General features: G+C 42.3%; 1 protein-coding gene across 7 annotated transcripts in view; it reads right to left on the reverse strand.

Moving 5' to 3' along the window:
- Nucleotides 1–20,339, reverse strand: part of CCDC88C (coiled-coil and HOOK domain protein 88C) — a 460,272-nt gene that overhangs the window by 191,369 nt on the left and 248,564 nt on the right. For all 7 annotated transcript variants that reach the window (XM_085626546.1, XM_085626541.1, XM_085626543.1 and 4 more), the window contains exons 6-10: nt 17,622–17,705; nt 17,123–17,263; nt 15,804–15,988; nt 10,964–11,045; nt 5,271–5,429 (exon numbers count right to left, since the gene is read on the reverse strand). In XM_085626546.1, coding sequence (XP_085482672.1) covers nt 5,271–5,429; nt 10,964–11,045; nt 15,804–15,988; nt 17,123–17,263; nt 17,622–17,705 — 651 coding nt within the window. The remainder of the gene's footprint in view (nt 1–5,270; nt 5,430–10,963; nt 11,046–15,803; nt 15,989–17,122; nt 17,264–17,621; nt 17,706–20,339) is intronic.

Here is a 20,339-nt window from a genome sequence, read left to right on the forward strand (position 1 = left end):
CAACATGTACTGTATTTCATATCGGGATACGAACCCATGAAAACCAGTTCCCCCGAGGACAAGGAAACCTATCTGGTCAAATGCATTTTGTCCGATCATCAGAGCAAGTCAAAGGTGCACAAATTTAATCTTTAAAACGAAATTTATATTTACAAGTAAAATAAGATAATTTAAAAACTCGCAAAGCCCCACATTTTTAGGAAGCATTTTCACTTATACACTCTCATCAGCGATACCTTTACTGATTCCTCACTAAAGAGTAAATGGAAAAGTTCAACACGGTAACAGCTTAAATATGCATTTGCCAGAAGGCACAGTTTGTGCAAAACACTCAAAGTAAACCCAGCAGGATGTACATAAGTATTGAAGGCAACAAGTGCAAAGCAAATGTTCCTTTAGGATGGACATGTAGTGTGTTTCGGTACCTGCAGAAACAGTTCAACATTATATGAGCACATAGAATGCCTAGAACCAACGCAGTGGTTGACTAAATCGTTCTAGAAGCCCAAAACAGTGAAGGTGATCCAATAAAACTGTAGGTATATATTAGGTTGCCAGGCAGTTACCTCTTCACTAAACCACAAATACTGCCAAATTTGGTTCTCAGTCTGACATGAGGTGGTTGCTGCAGTGCTGAACATTCAACGAAATACAGCATCGCTGCACGGATGTTAATTCGTGAAAAATCCTGATCATTCAGTACAACAAATCAAGAACATCACACACCCAAACAGCTAGAAACGTAGGTGGACAATTTAGGTTTAAGTTACACCATCTGGTATACAACTATCTGCAGCGCAGCTCATCATCGTAGCATGGCCATAGTCAGGAATGAGATATTTCAGCCATCAGGTGCATGTTAAATCAAATCCAACGACAAAAGAACTATTGTTATCAGCATTGCTTCTAGCATTCATGATGATTACACATTGATTCCTTTAAGTCCGAATGTGGGGCGAAGGAGGAGAACAGGAGAGGTAATTAAAGAAACAGAAGAGAGTGATAATGTGTTGTCTCAAATCTATTCTGTGCAACTTCTGATGTGGAGAAAGAAGGCATACAGGTGAATGTGGATGACAAGCTGCTCATTGTGATTATCGTATAAGCAGCTCTAGTACAATCTGATCAGAATAGGAAAAAAGATAATGGTGCGTTTCATTAGACAATAGATGAGCACGGTCCCACTCAGCTGCACATTTTCAGCCCAACATAGCTGGATTATAAAACAGTCCAAAATCTTGTCTTCCAAAGCGAACCTGGCTTCATAAAATGGGGATAAAAAGTGTGCAGCAGTCAAGTGGATCACAAGTTAGGCAGAGATCCAAAATAATAAGCACACTGACTCCACCATTATTGACAGCTACGAAGTCTCAACATTAACGCTGCCACCCTCACGTACTGCTTGATCCAGCTTCCTAATCCCTACAACTAAAACCAATGAGCTTGGCATGTTTTGCAGAGAGTTGAAGACAACTGTATCGGTAGTGTTCATGGCCGAGTCCAGTTGGATTCCAGAACACTGCATTGTTTGGCTAATGCATATGGTATTTGTATATCACAAACTTAGCAAAAAGGCAGTGGAACACGGTACAGGGTCAACGATCCGGTTAGAGTGTGATTGAAGAGGTGGTTCAGTTGTGAAAGTAGAGGTGTGTTCTTGCCAGCAAAAACTCTGGACTGGATAAACTACTCGTGCATGGACATGGAAACCTCGAGTCAATTTGCAACAAAGACAACATAGTGCTATGAGGTTATACCAACAGAACAAAAAGTGACACAACAAAACTTAAAGCTATAAACTGTTCCAAGAAGGTGGAAAAAGGCTAAACAAGCATTGGCAAAACCAGGGTGCCTGGTGTTGGCCACCATCCTTTTGGCATTGTCAATGCTTGTTGCAACTCCCAGCAATGATAGCCAATCACTGAAGTGGGCTGAACCATGTTACATGCTGCAGGGGTGGGAACAATTTGAAAGATGCAATCACTGACCAATGGATGAAGAAATCTGGCTCAAAGCCCCTATAATTATATAATACATATAGTTTTAGTAAAATCAAAAGGCCTTGGCTAGCGCCACACCCAAAACATAGGAAATACTGTAAATGTGGTATGGTTCATGAAGAAAAACATCTATACACTTAATGGGTGCTCCACAACCCAACACAAAATAGCTCAAAGGTCAGTTGGTATATTTACGGTTCTATATCCCAGGCTCATCAGAAGATACATTCAGAGGCGGGGAGAGAGAACAGCTCATCTTGCTTGGGTTTAGTCCCACCCTTTCACAGGTAATAGTTCCCTGCAGGTTCTTGCACTGTTTGCACAGAACATTGTTGAATCCTCTTTCTAACTAGCCACGCATCACTGCTGCTGCGAGGCAGTCCAATGAATGTACCACCTTCATGATGCTCCCCCGCCCATCTCTGACAGCCCTGGTCCCACAATCCCTTGCTTCAGACATGTACACACTTTGCTGAAACTTGCTCTATTTTGCAATCTTATATTCAGTCCAAGTGAGTGACTACTTGGTGAGCTATGATGCAAGCCTGTCCTGTGCACGTTGATACTAGGGGGCGGTGACCAGAGTCAGAAGATGGCAGCTGGCGATTAAGTCTGATAGTACCGATCTTCTCATCTGTAACTGGAATAAAGAAGTGATCTTTGTACCATTTACTGGAGATCTTCTCTGTAACACTCCTCTGCTCTGATGCCCAAGTAAACAGCAAATTGGTACTAAAACATCTGTGAATTGTGAATTCTACCCTACGTATATACAATTAATTGGCTGTCAATTACCTAGCAAAATCCTTAAATTGCAAACTTTGTGATGTACTGTCACTATAGAAATAATTTTAAAAAGGAGCAATTCACAGGGGGAAAAGCGAATTATCCAGACCTTTTTACAAAAGGGTGTCCATGTGTTAATTTGAGTTGGGCGAGCAACCTAAGGCTAGAGCAGGAAGCCTGGCATTGGCTCAGCTCAAGGACCTCTTGGAACCTTGGGCCTAAAACGAGCCGAGCTTTAATGTGACTTCGGTCATCCACCCACGCTCTCCCATTATGTGTCAAGAATCAAAAACAAAGCATAAGCCTTTAGCATTAAAAAGGAGAGAAAGAGGTAGCCATGTAGTGGGTGAACTGAATAACGTGAGACAAGAAGACATGCGACCAATCCTGGATTCTTCCCCCGACCAAATGGTGTGATCCTAGGCGAATTTATCATTTTGTCAGAGCCTCTTTTTCTTCGTTATCAGATGTGAGAGCAACTTCCAAAACGTGATTTCGGGGTATGCATTTAACAAAACTAATCTGATGAAATTAAACCTTTCTGCATGTTTAAAAAAAAATGTTAATTAATTTTAGAGAAACTATCATATTGTCATGTGACGTTTGTTTCATGATTTAGATGCCAACTATTTTCAGAGCTCAGCTCGTGTACGGGCCCTTGGCTCGGCTCTCCCTATTAATTTGTTGGCTCGCCCAACTCGAGTGTACTGCGTTCAGCAAAAATATAACAAAACATAAAACTCTGTCAGGACCTGGGGCGAAAGTTCTTTTACAATGAAGAGGTGAACACTGAGGCAAGACTTCCGAACACTCCCAGGTATGTCCCCCAGGTCATGAAGATCAAAAGACGGGAGCAGCAGCAAACAGCGAGTTGCCATGGACACCGTCGGACGCTCACAGCCACGCACAGGGTGGGGCCGGCCAGTGGTAGTCTATCATTGTCTATTTGCATAGGTCACGTTTACACACTAGGTGGGCGTGGTCTTACAAAACGAGGCCTACTGTGCAACAACAGAGGGTGCGGCCGGCAGGGTCGGCTCTTACCGCCACCACCCTGCTATCATCAAAGCTTTGTGTTTGGGATTCGGAAGGCCCTATAATTAGGTAATGATGGCATTAAGAAAGTGAAGACTCATTCAGATTCACCCTTGTCAATTGCAGACTTCAGCCAGAGGTCATTGGGGTGGGTTAAAGATAACACGAGCGCCCGTCCACTCTCACTCCCAGCATTGTATTTTGATGAATGACGCACTCGGCTTGAACTCCAGACTGCTAGTCACATCCGGAAATTAGGAGAAAGATGCACCAATTTACCGCAGGATCAGAGCTCTTCCAGGAGTAACGAGCCTTTTCAGAACAGCCATTTTGGAGCAGACAAAGGCTGCACTGCAACTACCCGGCGCTCCAAACGCATATGAAGGAGGCTGGGTGGCTCAGCGAGTTACCCGGTGGAGTTGGGTGACTGTTTCCACAGAGCCGTTGTGCATGGTGCGGGGCACCTTGAAATGTGTCAGAGGAAGTGAACCTTGGAACCTAGAGGCTCATTTCGTTTCACAGAAGCACGCGGTTGTTGCCTGCCAGGCCGCTAGCGTTGGGATGCGCTGCTCGGACAACCTTGCTTTGCCACTACATAGATAACTTTAGGGTCACGTTGCCTCATAAAAATATGGACGTATATCTCGAATATCTCCTGTTGTTACTCATGGGCCTCTGTGGATATGAGAAGTGGATTACCCTGTTTGAGTATTACTGCTCTGCCAACTACATGGCTTTGAATAGAGTTTCTTCTTGCTTAAAAGTGACCACCACCAGGCCTTCTCAAATCTGTTTAAAAAGGTTAATAAATAAAGATTCAAAATGGGGTGCAATCATTCTTCAATGCAGTGCATGTCCTAGCCACCATCTTTAAAATTATTATTTTTTTAAATTAAGTCACAACTCATCACAAATGTATCCAACTTATAAATTATTGAATCCTATCGATAACCCCCAACCCTCGCATTCTATAGTACTGGTAATTCTTTGGGGCCAGAGTTCGAAGTACTGCAAGTGGGACCATGAAGTCCCACCCCTCTAAGAAACCAGAAATTACTGGTGGGTTGGTAATTTCAGGGTAGACCCTCCGGTAATTTCTCCTTCCACCGCCCTCAGATTTCGAACTACTATTTTGTCTCCTTGTTGCACCCGATATAACGGAGTAAAATTAAAGAGATCCACAGAGTTGCTGCAGATTCCATAATTCCGATAGGAACGGTAACTACTGTCATCGCCCAGCCCATTAGAATTAAGGGCCACTCGTATCGAGGGCCTTAGAATTTACTAGCGGTCCCGCCAAAATCAATATGTAGGCAATATCCATGCTAAAATCTGCAGGCACATGCTACAGCTATAAATAAAGTTTGTATAACTTGCATGTACAACAGCAGACCACACAGGGACATGAGGGAGCATTGAACCTCTCTCGGTTCCCAAGCCAAGGCCTACCTCCATCCGCGCCTTGTAGAAATCAACATCGTGCAGCTTCTCCTTGCACCGGGCGAGCTCAGTCTCCAGTCGGTCCACTCTGTTTGCCTTCTCTCTCAAGGAGTCCAGCTCATCCCTGTACGTGCGGGCGGAGCGAGCATCTACAGCCAGCTGGATGTTCTGGGCAAAGCATGAAACAACATTGTGAAAGGTTAGCAGGTGAATGTGGACACCATGACAAGAGCTGGGACTAGGACTACAATCAGTCTTAGTGGCTCTTACACTCATTCTCATTATGTGGCAAAAAATATGCAAAGACTGCCGAAAACAGAAAGAATTTAACTCTCACGGTTGGCAGCTTGCTGCCTGGTACTTTTGAACAGTATGAGGAACATGACTGAGGTGCACTGTTGCATGCACACACTTTGGTGTTAAAGGCACTACTTGCTACACAACAGTTTTTAAAATATTTTTTTAAAACACATTCTGAGCACTCAGTATGAAGCTGTGTGTCACCTATTACTGTTGCATACTATACCGGATGAATTTCAGGTTGTTTTCGGCTTTGAGTTTGCTGACCCCACCTTTAGCTGCGTTTTCTCCTAGTGAATTTCAAGATTATTTTATGATGCACTTCAGTCACTTGGCATGTTATCTATTTAGAACTGTGCACAGCCTTTGACCGTACACAGAGGGTGTCCACAGATTCTGGGCCAGCCACCGCCTGTGGACAACCCCTGTGGCAAACACCATTCAGCCATGCACAGTGGGGTATGGCTAGAGGGCCAAGGCTTGTGCTCATGCCACGCGAGGAAACGACCCCGCTATGCAACGCCATTGGCTCTGTTCGTTAGGAATTGGCTGCAGAGCCTGTCCCTTTTGACTGTTCCATTTAACTTGCACTGGACTTAATTTGCTGTCTGCCTATTTTAATGCAGATTAATCAAGCAACCCAACGTTATTAGTAAACTAAGCTTTTAATGCCTACTCATTTATCCTTAGCCCCTTTAAAAGATCTGCTCAATACTTGATATACAAACAGAAAGCTAAGGCTGCTATATATCTGCTAAATTGTGGTCAGATTCATCATACACTGCAAAAGGTCTTAGTAAATTAACATTTTTATATGGCCCCCCAGACAGAACTGCAATTGAGAACATAGAGTAAGCGAAACATGCTAAGTCTGTGCCACATTTTGCTTAGACTCATCAAATGGCACCATTTAACTTGGCCTCCTTTACTGGATCTGCACAGAACCTGTAATACTGCACTTTATGTAATTTGCTACTTGACTTGACATATTTCATGCAGATTCAAACAGTGCCAAAGTTGTTAGTATATGAAACCGCTTTAACTTTGCCCTCCCCCAATAGATTGGCACAAAACTCACACGATCGTAAGGGTCTACCAAATGTAATGCATACTCAGCAAATAGTGAGAAAGTTATAAGCAAATCAAAAATGCCTTTCAACTGTCAAGATTAAAAACGTGTCACCACTTTCAAGTGCACCTTTCTCCTTTTTAAAAAACGAGTATCTCAAAAACTACTGAACAAAGTTACATCGAACCACAAAAAGCATGCTTGCTGAGTTAGGTTCTACATTCACGCCAAGTTTGGGGTAAATCTGTTTAGCACTTTCTGCTGTAGTGGTGAGCAAATTTTCCTTTGGGAACTAAATTGGGCAACATATCTTGTTTCCCCACCCCTCTTTTAAACCTTTTTCCTCTTGACAAAACTGCATAAAAACTAGCATGCTGAATCTAGCTGCATACTGTAAGCAAGATCCAAATCTGGTGCACATGCATTAATGTGGCCTGAAGTTATAAGAACATTAAAAGTGCACTTTCAAAGTAAACTGCAGCTCTGTTGAACCACAACTCAATATGAGCATGCAGGGGAGAGGCAGAGTACGTGATTTGCTGGTCTGTTTGCAAGACCGAAGCCCACTGGAGGGCTTAAAGTTACAGACTTACTGCATATCCCAGCATGCACCTTAATGACTGAAAACATCGCGGCACACCAGAGGCCATTTAAGTAATTATGTGAAATGAGCATGCAGGAGAGAGGCAGAGTACGTGATTTTCTGGTCTTTGTCAAACGGCCACTGAGGAAAGAGACTGATCCTCTGAAACGCGTTAGGCCAGGGACTAGACACGGGATGTGAAGTTGCCTGCTTGTTCTTAATAAAGGTTTGTTTTTCTCCCTACAGCGGTGTGCAGCCTCAAGCTTCTGGGCAACTTGGTGAAACATGTGATGCGGCGGTTCCAGGCCGCAGAGGGAACGCACCACCCAAAAACATCGGAAGTGTCCAACTGAGGCGAAACTTCCCTTCATGGTTGGTGCTGCAGGGGACACTTATTAAAGCAGGCAGAGTCTCATCCGAGGCTCAATGGAGGGCTGCCTAATTTGTCCTGGATTTGTTTGCAAGACCTGAGCCCACTGGAGGGCTTAAAGGTACAGAACTACTCCATATCCCAGCATGCACCTTAATGACTGAAAACATTGCGGCACACCAGAGGTCATTTAAGTAATTATGTGAAATGAGCATGCAGGGGAGAGGCAGATTACGTGATTTGCTGGTCTTTGTCAAATGACCCATGAGGAAAGAGACTGATTCTCTGAAACGCGTCAGGCCAGGGACTAGACACGGGATGTGAAGTTGCCTGCTTGTTCTTAATAAAGGTTTGTTTTCCTACCTGCAGCAGTGTGCGGCCTCAAGCTTCTGTGCAACTTGGAGATATATATATATATATATATATATATATATATATATATATATATATATATATATATATATATATATATATATATACACACACACACACACACACACACACACACACATACGTACACACACACACACACATATAATTTCTCTCCGAAAGAGAAAGTACAGATGCACTTGTGGAGTGCAAACTTTTTCATTGGGCATAAAGATTCACCAACACGTTTCACCCATTACTGGTCTTGTTCACCATGAACAAGCACAGTAGTGGTTAGAACGCATTGGCAAATCGTTGTGCTTTTATTTGCATTAATAAAATGTTTACACTTCGACACAAGTGCGTCCATACCTTCTCTTTCACACACAAATGTCGGTGGTTTATTGAATTGCCGGTCACTGTAAATCGGAACACAGTCTGGTGAAAAAGTCTGAGCTCCGGGAGGAGCAGACTGTTGGAATTATATACATATATATATATATATATATATTACCTACTGGCGGTCGCCAGTAGGTAGTTATAGTTAGGACCACGTTTCCATAGGAAAACCTCAACATTCTATTTTGAATAACTTTGGCGCCGGTCGACGAATCCTCGCGAATTTCTCAAAATAGGTGGGGCGCTACGCTCCGCTCCTACCCTGAAAGTCTCGGGGGGATTCGTCAAGCGGGGGCTGAGATAAAAGGGGGGTCCCAAAACGCGTTTCCCATGCATTTTTCCATAGGACCTTTAGAACGAGCTACAGCCCGAACGGCTGAACAGAATTACTAGAAATTTGGCAGAGAGGTAGTCCCTAGGTCAAGGAAGTGCCTTTTGTAGGTTTGGTGTAAATCTGTTCAGTAGATTCTGAGAAAATAGCCTTTAAATCAATATATATATCTGAGCCCGCTTACGGTACGCTTACCGTACGCTTACGGTAAGCGTACGGTGGCGTGCGCGAGCGCGATTCTGATTGGCTCTTAGATCTTAGTAAACATTCGAATCGGCAGAAACCAGGAAGCGGCGTCCGCCATTTTGTCTACCGCACTGAGTGTTATGTATCAAACATGATGGCCAAAAACATGTTACGGGGATGTTTTGACAACTCCCTCTCACATAGTCATGTTGAGGGAGTCCCCAAACATCCCCCAAGAGCAAAAACGGCATTATTTTTTTTTCGGCAATTTCGCGGGGTACGCTTACCGTACGCTTACCGTAAGCGTACGGTAAAAAAATAAAAATAAAAAAAACACTATCCACACTTTCTCCACCCCTTGTGCAAATGGTGGCCGAAGGCCACCATTTGCGCATGGCTTATCAGAGCACAGAAATTTCCCAAAAAATTTCAACAGATTACCTATCACAAGGAAGCGCATAATATGTCCTCCATGTGCGCACGGTGCGCGAAGCGCATCGTGCGTACATGGCCCATCTAGCGTAACGTGGGCACGGCACTAACTGCGTAAAGTGGGTGCGCGGTGCGCGAAGCGCACCGCGTGCTCACTGTGCGCGCACGGTGCGCGAAGCGCACCGTGCGCGCACGGAACGAACTGCGTTAAGTGGGCGCGCACGCCACGAATGGCGTAAAGTCACTTAGCATTTAAAAAACCGTACAAATTCACTGAAAAAACCATAGGTTTCACACACGTTATAGTTAGGAATTAGCATTTTAAAAACCTTGCAAATTCACTGAAAAAACCATAGGTTTCACACATGTTATAGTTAGCGGAAATTTTACTGATAAAAAACCAATGAAATTGCCCCGTTATAGTTAGTGCTGGCAACTATAACTCACGCGACCGCAATCTTCTGCTGATGACATATGTGTCTTTATGAAAAAAAAATATTTGTAATATATGTATAGCTAAAAATGTATGGAAGAAGACATGGGCAAATAAGTGTCTAAATACAGTATTAGCATCAGCAGAGGATTGCGGTCGCGTGAGTTATAGTTGCCAGCACTAACTATAACGGGGCAATTTCATTGGTTTTTTATCAGTAAAATTTCCGCTAACTATAACATGTGTGAAACCTATGGTTTTTTCAGTGAATATATATATACATACACACACACCCACACCCATATAATACACAAGTATAATACATAAAGGGTGACTTTGTAATATGGGCCTATATTTGCCGTCAAGAGATTCTGGTGATATTTACAAACCACGAGTCTAAAGGCCAACTGGATTATAAATGTTACCTAAACATCAAGATGGCAATATAGGTCCATAATGCACATGCTACTCCTTATATTTTTTTATATTGCATGGCGTATAAATTCATTCAAGCATTCTCCAGAAAGATTTGGAGCATTTTTCACTATCTGCTTAGTATTCATTATTTGCCTAAGACTGCAGATATGTCGGTCAATGTCTAATATTTGTAATGTGTTTTATGCAATAATGTGTGTTATTATAAGTCACATTTTACACGTAAAGCGCATCATAAGAAAATTAAAAACATGTATTCTAAAAAGTGCTTTCCTTTGTAGGACATTGAACCCATAGAGAATAGGTTTAACAAGACCTAAAAAGAAAGAAATTAAAGGGCAATGCAGAACAATAACCTTTTGCTCACAGAGTTCTTGGTCTATAAACTTTGTTTTCATTCACTATGGAGAAGCCATTGGTAGCTGCTTGCATCAAGGAAGAGTCTGCAACACTGAGCCTGGGTGTTGATTAATGCATTGAGAGCACCACACTCATTCTGAAGGCGTTTTTCCCCTTTATTATTTAATTTACCAGCACTTAAATAAAGACAACATGCCGTCTTAACCATCCCTTTAACTTTATTTGTTTAGGGAAGCTAAATATACTGAAAACGAATTGAAGACTGTAAATTAAAGGAACTAATTGACACTCAGATAATCATTTGCTGTCAAATAAGATCTTTAAGACCACTAGCAAACATTTCATAAGACAGATATGTACTGAGGTTTATGTGAATCATGTATATAATACTGATAAAACTAGGAGAATTCAAACTCAGCCCGACTTCTTACTCACCTCCTGCTTTGTTTTCTGCAGCTCCAAAATCAAACGATCCAACTCGTTTCTTGTGTCAACCAGTTGCTCAGATTTCTCCTCCCTACATTAAAATTGACAAAACAGATTTCACAAAACGAAGTGCTGAAATCTCATAGGCCTATTAAACGGGTCTTCTGGTGGAGGATGCCACAATAGATCTCAAAAACAAATCAGACACCAACAAACTAAGGAACATTCTGAAATGCCTATTGTTGGTAACAGGGGTTGCTGGACTGGGTAAAGAGAACAGGTTTTCTGTTACTGTAGAGCAGAGGATATATATATATTTTCATTCTCCCTCCTTCTCTCTCACTCTCCCTCCTTCCCCTTCCCCTGTGCCTCCCTCCTTCCCTCTTCCCCCTTACCTTTTCCTCCCCCACCTTCCCTTTCCCTCCCCGCCTTCCCTTTACCTCTCCCTCTTTCCGTCTCCCTCCTTCCCCTTCTCTCTTACTCCCCTCTCTCCCCTTCCCTCACTCACTCATTCTTTCTCTCATTCATTCACTCTCATTCATTCTCTCCCTCTCTCATTCATTCTCTCCCTCTCTCATTCATTCTCTCCCTCACTCATTCATTCTCTCCCTCACTCATTCATTCTCTCCCTCACTCATTCATTCTCTCCCTCACTCATTCATTCTCTCCCTCACTCATTCATTCTCTCTCCCAAGTGTGGTTGTGCATGTTGAAAGATATATGGTGCAACGTTTAAAAATCAGTAACACTTGTGGTGCAAATAGTACCCATGTTAAACAAAGTGAGGCAGAGTGCACCCAATATGTGTTGCAAAAGTATGTTTCAAAGTGGGTTGTGGCTTAAAGCCAAAGCCTGTTGCAAAAATAAAAAAATAAACAACTGTGTGAAAGGCCAAAGCTTGTTCTGACATTAGATCATTAACCAGTGGATGTCTGGACCTATTAATAGTTGTAATACATACGCTAGCCCATGTTTAATAGTTGTAATACATTGCCATCGACAAATTCCATGTAGCAATAATTTATATGGTATGGATATTTATTACTATAACTTAACTGAATGTTTTCAGGCATTGCATTTTGTTGAATAATGTAGAATGTAGGTGGTTTAACTCCCATTGGAGTTGTAGCACGACTCTAAGCTTGTATGCCATCTCAGGAAAGTGTGCTGTGAATTATAGCAAACTATGCAGGGTTGATCATAGGGCCTTACGAAAGGGGTATTATCAATTAATATCTGTCAAACTTTTGACTTAAAACTCCGGGTCATGTGAAGTCTTTAAGAGGGTGATCATGTTAAGGTGGATAGTGTACAAACTCTTCCTTGAAGGGTGTTCAATGTTTAAAAAGGAGTGAACAAATTAGGGTCTATGGTGGCATTTTGCTGGTTAGCTGGGTGAATAGTAGTAAAAAAAAAGGCAACATCCAACAAATGTGGGTGATTTGATATGTTATGCATGTGATCAAATCTAATGAACATTATCACGCAACTGGAGATAGAATATTGGCCACAATTGTAGTGAGTTGAAATACTTCAAGTGCACAAACCTTATAGGACACTGCCTCAATGACATTATGATATCATCAGTGATATAACTGAGAGGTCATCAGTGATTTCAAGAATGTCATTTAACAACATGAGTGATGGACTATGTGGGTCAATAAGCACTGCATGGCTGGGGTGCACGTTATGGTTAGATTAACAAACCATACTTGTGCATTTCAGTGTTTTTTTTTGTTTTTAAACATTCGTTTTTAGCTCAATTCAAAACCTAACTATAACATTATTTTAACCTTTGTTGTCTTCACGGAATTTCTACAGCTTATTTGATCGCATTCAAACCAGAGTATAGCCCAACCCTCTAGGGTAACCTGTGGCCAACACTCCATCTGTGGTTGGCTGCAAGGCCTGGCCCTAGCCAGGCCCTATACCCAACCTCCTGCTGCGCACGGCCTTTGGACCGAGTTCTGAGTCCTGTAATGCTGGCCACAATATTCTGATCAGTTATGGCCACCCATTGAGATCACCAGGCACCGGTACTGAAATGGCAGATGGGAGAAAAAGCTCCCTCAGCTACTCAGAACGCCTTATTTAATTTCCATTTTTTGATACCACGGGATTCTCGCTGGAAAAAACATCCAGATATAATTAACTTTTTCTGAGCATTAACCCCTTCTTGCCCAAATCGTGCTACTCTTATAAAGCCAATATCTTGAAAATGGCTGAAAGGATTTATATTCAATCTCTGGGTACACTGTCATGTCCAGGGTCGGACTGGGTCAGAAAATGGACTCAGGCACCAAAATAAAAGTTGTCCCTATGAGCGAATCTGATAGTTAAACACGCATTGGTAAAGCCAACTGGTAACTCGTTTGGGGCCTACTGGCCTTGCCAATGGTTTTAGCCATTTAGTCAGAATGGCTATAGAATGAAATGTTTTTTAAAAAAAAGCATTTGAGGCAGCTAGGTGCGTCATTTTGTAGGTGAGCGCATCACGCATGCTCACCTACACAATGATGAGTGCATTTTTTTTCTTTTCACTTCTTGGTCAGAGTTAAACTGGTATCTAACAAAAAAAAATGTAAAACCACGAGTGAAGTGCGGAAGCAAAATGTGGGATGCATGAAGAGAAGCACAGGTTAGACAAACCAACATGGGGAGAACAGATGCAAATGGCAAGACAGAGCAACACGGAGATGGAGGAAACACAGGGGACAGAAACAACAAGGGGGGCAGAGAAGCACATAGTGACACTCAGACCACAGAAGCACACAGGGGAGACAACAGGAAAACACACACACACACACTTGTAATGTGCATCGGTACTAATAAATAGGTAGCACCAAACAAAATGAGCAGTGTAAAGACACACAGAGTAACGCGTGCATGCTCCAAGGAGGTGGGGGGGGGGGGTCAAACTCACAACTGGGAAGTAAAACTGACACAAGCCACCAAATAAGAAGCGAGCAAATGAGGCCAAACAATGGTAAATTATGAGTGAGCTCTAAGCCCACTGTGAGCTAACAAAATGTCTTGCAACACACAGCACATGCTCTGTATTAGGCAAGACATAAAAAGCAGTCCACATTTCCAAATGGGGGCAGTTTTGAATTTGTAAAGAGAAGCTGTACAGATGTTTTGCTAGGTACGGGAGCCTACACGCATTTGTGCTTGCTGCAGGCTTTGATTGTACTATTATCAGAGAAATCAACTGTAAAAATTGTCCCACAAAACCATAAAATAGTCCCAGAAACAGCCAAAAACACAGCCCACACACTGGTTAGTCAGCCCAGCCCTCCTGGCACTGCCAGATTTCTTTTTAAAGGCACGAACAAGTCTCGGGCTTCAGAAGTGACATTGTGTACCTATCGACACCTGATGCCACCCAAGTTTGAGGCGCACTCTACCACATGCCCCAACTGGTTGCCTGGCTGGGGGAATGGCAAGGAATGGAATCTACAGAAGTTGAATACTGCATACTGTGTACTTTCCTTTCTCCACTGCCTTCCCAACATCCAAGACCAAGGGAAACCATGATCATACCAAAGGTTCCAAAAGGCTAGCCAGGAGGTGTAGATGCTATGCCCGGCCACTACTCCCCGACGTCCATGATCGCTACGGTTCCAATTCTTCCTTTGTGCACTTGAACGATGTTCTCACTTTCACTTGCCCTCTTTGAGTAAATGCTTTGCAGCTTATGTTCAACTTTGCATACCAGCTCCATTAGTAAACTTTATACAGAGGCACACAAATACAAAAGAGGCGGATTGTTTGCAGCAGAGGCCTAAAAACAAATACCAGCAACATAATCCCTTGCATTATTGCAGTGAAGAAAGAGGGTTCACAGGCTATTACATGACAACATGCAGACCTGGGAGGATATTTCTTCAGCTGAGCAATGTTCCTTATTGCAGTCGGCAAGAAGCCCCAGTCAAATCAAAACTGACAAATTACAGTTGAGCAATACACCGAGAAAGAGACTTTTATGACTTGTTTGGACAATTTTATGATTGTATCTATCCCTTATCATGTAACCTACAATTGTTACACACCCAAAGAGCCCACCCAGAAACACTTGCTGCAGGGTTTTATGCCACATCTCAGTACAGCAATCGTTTTTAGGTGACACCATAGGTTAGTAAATTCTTGGCTTGCAAACAATGTTATGCACCAAAACAATCTCATGCAAATATTCTTTAATATGTCGTCTTTGTACCAAGGTGGGTTCATGAACGGTGGGATGATGTTTCAAATGGAATTAGATCTTAGACCATTTTAATTTTTTTTTTTAATCGTTTTCATCACGATCTGATTATGGTTGGATTATAATTTCCATAACTCAAACATGGCTGAGGAGCATGTAATGTTGTTTGGGAGACGATCACATACGCCAAGTGGAGTATTAAATACTTGAAATAGATATTGTGTAAAGACCTGGCTCTTCTCAAACACGTGATGCAAGATTACACCGACCAATAAACAGGTCTGATCTCCCACAAACCAAGACTGTGGGCATCAGAAGAGTTGGGAGCATACCCACCCAAGAACTGGACCCTATTCCCACGAATGATGGCAGGCATAACATACTCAATGCAATAATTACAACATTGCATCTCACATGACTACAATATGAGGCACGGTGAGACAAAGTGTTTTTGGTCCAGTGCAGAAGCCAAAATGAGAGCACAATAATACAGGTTCTATGATCTGCAACTTTGACTGTAGGCCACATTCTCGGTTTGCTCTGCCATAGCGACCTTTGATAGATGCGGAAATTGTCTGCTCTGAAGAATGAAAAGAAAAAGTTGACAAGTCTAGTTGGCACGATTCCTTCACTAAAACAACTTACAGATCTTGCCTAACCCGTCTTAGTTTGGCTTTGATGTCTGCCAGCTCCACGGCCATGTGCTGCTTGTCCTCGTTGGATAAACGGTTGGCTCGATTCAGAGAAGACTGAGGGCTTGAAGCTTTCACAGGGCTCGGGGGCTGCTGAGCCTGCAGGTAATCCCTCTCTTGAGTGAGATCGACAACCATCTACAGAAACAGGAACAAAGAGACTTGTGTTTGCAAAAACGTGCCAATTGCAGTTCAAGTAAGAAGGGGTGGCAGCTGTCCAACACGCTCTAGTGCCAAGTGACTCCTCATTGTCTTGCCGTATGCAACCTTAAAAGGAACGCAACAGTTGTTGCACCCTATTATACACAGTTAGGAATCCCCGTTTTGTTTCCACTGCTCTGCAACCTGCTCAACACAAGCGAGACAATCACTGGTCATTTATTACATAATGATTGATGAAAAGAGGTACATATGTTATGCAAGACTAGTGTAAATATAATTGGTGCCTAGGCCATAAAAGAGTGATCAACGAAACTACATAAATAGATCTCACCTGAAGAGACCCAAAGAAACGGAAGGCTCCATGGTAGAGAAAATGGCCATCAGAACACCCAAGGAGAAGGATTTCTTAACAACATAAATGGTCGCTTTGGGAGCGATCACTGTAAGAAAGCCAGGAGATTCTCTTTAAGGTTAGTGTCTATCAGACATTTTGGGATAAGGCAGAGGAGTTTTGCTTCTCCCTATCCCACACGCAGACAATGAAGGCTGCGGATAATGGCGCGGTTCTTGTGGCCTCAACTTCCTAGCTTGGTAGCATGTTTTGCTGCTGCCTCCTGGACTTTTAGGAGTTTATCTGTATCTGTGTAGTACTTCGATCTGCAGAAATATCAGACCCTTTGCCCAGAGAGACCTGTGCCCATTTGTCACATTATGCAATATTTATTTCGGCTGTGTGTGCTTGGGGGGTGTGTGACTGTGGTTGAGAGAGACCGGTGAGTGTGGGCGAGTGTATGGTTGAAAGAGGTTAGTGTGGTGATAGATGTATGTGGTGACAGATACGTGTAGTTGTTTATCTTTGTGGTCACCACACCAATTTCAGCATTTTCATACTTTCTGAACCCATCCAACAGTAACAATTTCAGAAACTTGGTATGTTGTCAAATATCACATATTTTTAAATGCCACTGGAATCCAGGAGCATTAAATTGGTTATTATTCCTATCCTAATGCACTTGCAATGTTCTGAAATAATCCCTCATAGACAAAACTAACCAGAGCGATGCTTTGCAGATCGGTTTCTGCAATGAATGCCTCTTGCTTTTCTCTCACCTCTGTGCACTCGTCTCGCTCATCAATGAGCCGCTTCAGATGCAGAACCAGGCTCCTGGAGAGCGAGTCCAAGTCTTCTGGTGCCATATCTGGAAGCTCCAACCACTGCAGATCAAAAACGTTCTCCTGATTGTGGGTCACCTAACAAATTCAAAAATGTAAGGTGAAATGATTGTGATGCAATTAGTGTATTCATCTAACACTCACAATAAAAAACACAGTTGAAGAGTCCATGAACACCCCCCCTCCCCCCCTTATAATAAACCCCTAAAGGAAGCGATTAAAATGCTTTCCTGAAAATTAAGTGAATGGAAGATATTCAGCCAAGACTACAAATAGAGGATCAGTATGTATTTTTCATATGTGTGATGTCAAGAAATGGGGTGAAGAGTGGCAATTACCAGGACCAATGCCACATCTGCTCGGTCATACAGGAAGGATATTTGCAAAGTCAAGGGAGAGGACATGGAATTAATTTTTTTAAGAACAATTTGCAAACCTCTTGGATATGTGATACTATTGCAGCTTGTGTCCCGATATCCAATTGCTTGATTTTATCGATGAACTCCTCTTTCTTCTCACACTTGAAAAAATAGGAAAGAAAACACTAACATGAGGTGTTTCATCACATTCCAGAGAAGTATGCACTTTTGGCTTACGTATCCTTACTTACAACAATTAAGTGAGTACTAAACAAAACCAATCAAGCAGTGGCAATGCCTAGAGGTCTGCATTTAAAGTGCTAATGCATTCAGCGTTAGCACATTTGAATGAGACACTCAAGAGCAAGGCTGCAGGATTGAACTGAGAGGGATATAGTTTTTTAGTAGTCCATCATACAGTTCGATACTAGCACTGGAGTGAAGGTAAAGGGATACCTCAAGACAGCCAAAAGAATTAGGTGAGAAATTAACATCTCACTCGGCAGAGCCACGAAAATGTTGATAAAGTCTCCTGCCAATGGCCGGAAGAAGCTGATCGAAGAAAACATTTTAAAATACAGATCTAAAAATCACTCTAGGATGATAAGCGAAAGGATAGTCCCCCAAGTACGAGTCAAACATATCATTTGAATTATCTGCGAACCCCAATCAAAGTGGTCCATAGAGTATGCCCCAGTCTAAATCACACTTGACCAAAAAGAAAAAAAGGCCAACCATTTTTTACACTTGGCAACTCCCTCGAGCAGTAGGCATAGTCACATACCATTGACATAACGCAAGTTGAGTACAGTGATAGAAAATATATTCATTATGATAATTGGGCGAGTAAAATAAAGCATCTGCTGCTGAGATCTGGGCGACATAAGCAGGCAAAGAACGTAATCCTGTAATCCTGTTGGGGGTACAGAACCTTTCATCCTATCAATAAAATTAGATCTATGCCTGGCCCTGGGGAAGGGAGATCTGTGGCTTGCCCCCGCACTCTCCTCAGTTACGACTCCCAAGAGGGCGCAGGTCAAAGCACTCAACTATTTCCGATTGGAACAGATGGCACTAAGACCATCGTTGGGTAGGTTGTCCAGTAGCTTTCTCAAAGTCAAGGAGAGGTACCAATTTGAGAAACCCTTGGACGACATTCAGCCCCCACTGGCGAAGAAATTGTATGTCCAATTTAGACATGGATCTCTCCCAGTGAGGGCAGTAACAAACAAGTGGTCAATGGCTCATTATGCATCTAGCCTATGTCCGGGGTGTGAATACGCCGAAGAGACAGATCTGCACGTTGTGCTCTTCTGCCCCTCATACTCCACGGCTAGAGCCAAATGGATCTTACAGTTATGCAAGTCCAGGGGCTTCAGGGATTACAGGGTTGTGTTTAGATTGCTGAAATATGACTCTACCCCGTTGACTGTGTTTGCGACCTCCAGATTCTTGTTCTCTATGTGGTGCTCTAGAGGAGCCAAACTTAAGGAGAAAGCTGCACTAACTGTTTAACTGTCAGTACCCTTCTGCATTTACTAGGGAATTTTAATACCACTGTGAGTGGCCTGTTTTTATCTGTTTTTATTATTTTAAATACTATTTATTGTTCTAGGTGTATTGTTTAATTATGTACACTTTGTATTGCTGCTCATTGGTGATCAATTGGTTGTCTTATGTAATTATGTATTCTTCGCTTTTATGGTTTTTAACCGAAAATAAAGCTTTTTGACTGACTGACTGACTGAAAATTAGTACCTTTGTGTTTGGTTACTGGTAACATCTATTATTTAGAGCACTTTGAAACTGCAAGACTTTGGGGGTCCATAAAGATGGTATTGTTATTTTTTGCGTAATAGAGACTGAACTGATTCTATAAGAGTCCATCTGTGCCACGCTTTTATTTGCAGATTGCTTCCTGGGGAAACCATTATTCCAAATCGATAGTGCTGGTGGGTGTTGACTTCTGTAATGTTTTTGCAGTTGCCAATCAAGTTGGTTGTCACCTACAAGAAGATCACAATGAGCCTCTCATTGTCATGCAGGTAACTCAAATTCCCTCTACAAAAAAGAAGCGTTGTTGTTGATATCTGCCCATATACATTTCTCTCTACATCCCCTACCTTCTGAGTTTCCGCTGACAGAGCACAGAGTTCCCCTGCATATGTAGAATGATACGCAGCTACTCTTAGACAATCAAGATGGACATATATATCGCGATAGAGAGAAAGAGAGAGCACACGAAAGAAAAGGTGTTTAAAATTATGCTTACTAATTATTTTTAGTCTTTTCAAAATAAAAAATGCAAAGTTTTGCCTTTCATAGTAACACTGCGCATAATGTATTTCAGTGGAAACCACGGTAATTTCGAAGTCAAGCAATTAGAAAAGTTAAAAATGAACTAATGCTATTTCTCATTAAAACTTTCGAATTAACAAGGTGCAACTCTAATCTGTGTTCTGGGCGACCCAGTTCATGAAAGCAATGATAGTTTATACTTGTTTTCTTTAAAAATGGCAATTAGGATGTTAACCCAAGGATGATAGAAGTGGTGCAGACGAAATGAAATGAAAAGATAATTTATAAAGCGCGATGGCTACCCAGGGGGCGTCCCAGCGCTACAGAGGTTGGACTAGGCGGAGTACGCTAGACTTAAACGAATTATTAAGATGATTTATTAAAAAGATGATTTATTAAAAAGCCAGGTTTTAAGGAGCTTTCGGAAGGTAAGTAGTTTAGGTTCTGATCTGATTGAGAGGGGGAGAGTGTTCCAGATCTTGGCTAGGTTGTAGGAG

The sequence above is a fragment of the Triturus cristatus genome, chromosome 9 (assembly GCF_964204655.1).
Source record: "Triturus cristatus chromosome 9, aTriCri1.1, whole genome shotgun sequence".
Taxonomy (NCBI): Eukaryota; Metazoa; Chordata; class Amphibia; order Caudata; family Salamandridae; genus Triturus; species Triturus cristatus.